Source organism: Epinephelus lanceolatus, chromosome 21 (genome assembly GCF_041903045.1).
Source record: "Epinephelus lanceolatus isolate andai-2023 chromosome 21, ASM4190304v1, whole genome shotgun sequence".
Classification (NCBI taxonomy): domain Eukaryota; kingdom Metazoa; phylum Chordata; class Actinopteri; order Perciformes; family Serranidae; genus Epinephelus; species Epinephelus lanceolatus.
Genome location: NC_135754.1, coordinates 4924384 through 4928119, shown reverse-complemented (window position 1 = coordinate 4928119; position 3736 = coordinate 4924384). Strand labels below are relative to the sequence as shown.

The 3736-nt window shown below is 47.6% G+C and overlaps 1 protein-coding gene across 1 annotated transcript; it reads right to left on the bottom strand.

Annotated features, from left to right (window-relative positions):
- Window positions 1-492: 492 nt before the first annotated feature.
- Window positions 493-3086, bottom strand: egr2b (early growth response 2b). The gene is made up of 2 exons (XM_033611040.2): window positions 2699-3086; window positions 493-2384 (listed from the first exon to the last, which is right to left on the bottom strand). The coding sequence occupies exons 1-2, from the start codon at window positions 2859-2861 to the stop codon at window positions 1219-1221; spliced, it is 1329 nt and encodes a 442-aa protein (XP_033466931.1). The 5' UTR covers window positions 2862-3086; the 3' UTR covers window positions 493-1218.
- Window positions 3087-3736: the final 650 nt, after the last annotated feature.

The following is a 3736-nucleotide window of genomic DNA, read 5'->3' as shown; positions in this document are numbered from 1 at the left end:
GTTTTCTTCTTTCAACAGTTTTGCATGTCTACAAATGAATGACCCAGATTATATTTGAAAAGGTTGCAAATGATCATCTTGACTCTTCTGATAGAGGTCAGTGGTTAATTTCTCTGATTTTGCACAAACAACAGTTCAGCCTGACAGTCTGCAAAAACTATTTATGTCTCTTTTGCTCTGACACAGTATACACACCAGATCACAACCTGTTTATAACCCGGTGTTATTATTTATATGTTATCTATGATTTGACCTACAAAGGGTGAGTGGGTGAAAACTCTGAGTCAGAAGCGCCATGAGTGACGCAAGGTGGGATTTACCCAATAAAATTTCCAACATCAACACCTCTACGAATCTTTTTTTAAATACAGATAAAAGAATTGTTTGCTAGTTTCAACCCAGCGATGTTTGGCTTCCATGAGCGCGTCTCGCCTGACACCGCAGACCGGTGTTGCGCTTTATATATGAGTAATAAACCAAACTGATACCGGCTGTATTTATCATCCACATATATTTAATAAGTCTGAAAAGACACATCACAACAAAAATGTCAAGTCGGTATGAGTTCAACATATTTACACTCAAACATTTGTTTAACACCTGAAGCACAACTGCTTAACACTTGAAGTTACACGAGACGAAATGTGTACAAAAATAGAATGTCTTCCAACTTTACATATTAAAGGACAAATATACATTGCATTAGAAGCGTCCTTGAATCAGTCAGTGTACAAAAAGACACACAGCAAGGCACTAAAGGGGAAATATAGTCATCATCAAGCATGTTAGAATGAACACTTTGTCAATTCAATAACTTAAAACACTCTTCTTGCTCCAAAACGTTATTGCATTTATTTCACATTTTAACGCGCACACTGTTGTGCGCTTAATGTGTGTTGGCGTTATAACAAAAAAATCCCCTTTATATTACAAGCGCCCTTGTGTATTCTTATGCATTAATGGCTATATTTACTTTTAATTTTAGTAGACTGTACAGGCAAAGTGCATTCGTGTCAGTCTCTGTCAGTTCTGGAACAGGAATGGGAGGATGTGCGTAATTGCGCACGACTGCACAGAAGTTCTTGTTTCCCATCCTGTTGTTTAGGCTGCTATCTTTAGTTCAAATCAGTTTCAGAATCATTATTTAAATAGTTCTTTTCTTTAAGAGGTTAGTGTGCGTCACGCTGCCATGGTGACAACAACGTTTTCCCGGGAAAACTATGAACAAATCCCGCTAGTTGCGCTGATTGCGCCTGACGGCCGCTCCACCCCGGAGCTGCTGGATGAGGAGGAGGACGATGAGGAGACAGTGGAGGACTTCCTCTCCTTCTGCCGCAGATGGATTTTAGTGTGTCTCTTCCTCTCGTCGCTCCGGGCGAATTTGCGGCCGCAGAAGTCGCACGCGAACGGTTTTTCTCCCGTGTGCGTGCGGATGTGCGTGGTGAGGTGGTCGCTACGGCTGAAGTTGCGCATGCAGATGCGGCACTGGAATGGCTTGTGTCCGGTGTGGATGCGGATGTGTCTGGTCAGTTCGTCAGAGCGGGAGAACCGCCGGTCGCAGCCATCAGCCGGACAGGGGTACGGCCGCTCATGGATGGGCGTCTTGCTGGGTCTGTTCGGGTACTTTCTGGGCCGCAGGATCGGTCTCAGGGGCAGGTTCTGAGGGCTGTAAGCAGAGGGGAGCCTCGGCCCTCCCTCGGAGCCACCGCCACCCGGACCCCCCAGCGTAAAGTTCCTGATAGTGTTCAGCGGGGTCAGGGGTGGAGGGACACGGAATGTATCGAGCGGACATGGACCAAACGGTTTCCGATCTTGGATACCTCCCGTATGCATGTCCCGCTGGCAAGCAGGCTGAAAGAAGCCCGAGTAGTCGGGGATGATGGGGAAGAGCCCCGGCGCGTCTGCGCTGCCTGGCTGCTTGGGTGAGGAATAAGAGGGCGGCGGGTAGGAGGCGATGGGGCAGGTAGAGGTGGACAAAAACGCAGAGGGGTCCTGGTACACCTCCCCGCAGCCAGAAGAGGAGTAAGGAGGTGGTGGGGAGTACAGGTGATGGTGGTGGTCTATCTCTGGCTGGTTCTGAGCCGCCATGGTGCAGCTCAAATTTCCGGCAGAGAAGTGATTGGGAGAACCCGAGGAAGCTGGGGAGGAGGACGCTGAAGAGGAAGGAGGAGGAGGAGGTGGTTGGGCGACGTTGAAGATGCCCGAGACGATGTTGATGACTCCCTCGGGGTTCCAGTTACCTGGATACTGGGAGTCGATGGAGAACTTTCCCATGTAGGTGAAGGTCTGGTTGCGGTGGGATGCGGGCTGAGAGAAGCCGCCGGAGTAAGGGGAGAGTTCCAGAGAGCGCTTCTCCACACTCATGTCTGCACTCATCAAACCATCTGCGGATCAAAAACAAAACAGGTCGTTAGTGAGGAAACAAAACTGATTAATTAAGCTGTTCACACCAGACAGGAAAGTGGGCTTTAAGTGAGAGAAGCTGTTGCGCTCCTGTTCCATTACGCACGGACTCTCATGTTCTTACACCAATATACGAAACTTTTTAGCGAACTTCTTTTTATCATGATAGATAAAACATTAATGATGCTTTTCTGGAGCAGAGTTGAAATGACTGCACACTCAGCATATAACATTTCACAGATGAAAAAGCAATATGTCTTCACTCCAAAAGTGTCAAACATGCGTGCCATCTTACCTGCTACATTAATCTGGTCGTAATGACCTCCCACATCGGTGTTGGGGAAGATAGCCACAGAGGTCGGCAAGCTGGAGCCGATGTCATCCACCGAGTACACGCTCTCTGGATGCACGAATCCCCCGAGATTTACCGGCACTTTCTCCAAAGTTTTAGCCGTCATTGTTAAAGAGAAACTACCGCGTCTTGTCTGTCTGTTGTTTTCCTTCAAGCTTTGAACAAGTAACAGTGTGTAACACCAGCCGAGCGCGGGTCACCACTGCATGTCTTTGTCTGTCACCGGGTGTGAGAGGATGAGCTCCGTACGTCTGGTGAGCTTCATGCGCTCTGGTGATAAAGTCAACACCGCGTAAAGTAACTCTTTTTGGGAAGGGGGCCCTGGCACTAGTATGTATATATGGGGAACCTTTTGAATGCGGCTGCGACGTCATTGCCCAAACATGGAGTGGGAGGGGTGATGAGAGCGGAGAGCGAGAGGCGCTGCCGGCGCTGATTGGCTGGGCAGGCTCCGTGACGATTTCAAAGGGAATCACTTGTCAATGGAGAACCCGCTGCTCCAGGAGAGATAAAACGGACGTTTTTCCACTCGGTGCCAAACACAAAGAAAGTGCAATAAAACAATACAGCAACAAAATATTCCACAGTGAGCAAACACAGCTCTTATTTCTGTAAGTTTCTTTCAAATATCATTCATTTTTTTAAATGTATTCTGCTATATCTTTTATCGAAACGCGCTATGATATCAAAAGAGGAATTCCGGTTGAGCTTCTTAACCCATAAAAGGTTGAATCCGGTAAGCAGGGGAACAGCCCCTATACTCCATATATGGTTTCGATTCCGGAAAGTGATCATCGGAAAGTGACGAGTTTTACCGAGCTGAGCGAGAGAGAGAAAGCCGCCCTGGCATAACCACAATCAAATGAGACGGACAGAGGAGCGGAATTTACTCCTTTGGGTGCGACAGGCTGCATGAGCTCGGAAACTTCTGTCAGTCTTATTTGACTATGCTCTAGGAAAGAATAGATCTGGTTCACTGAC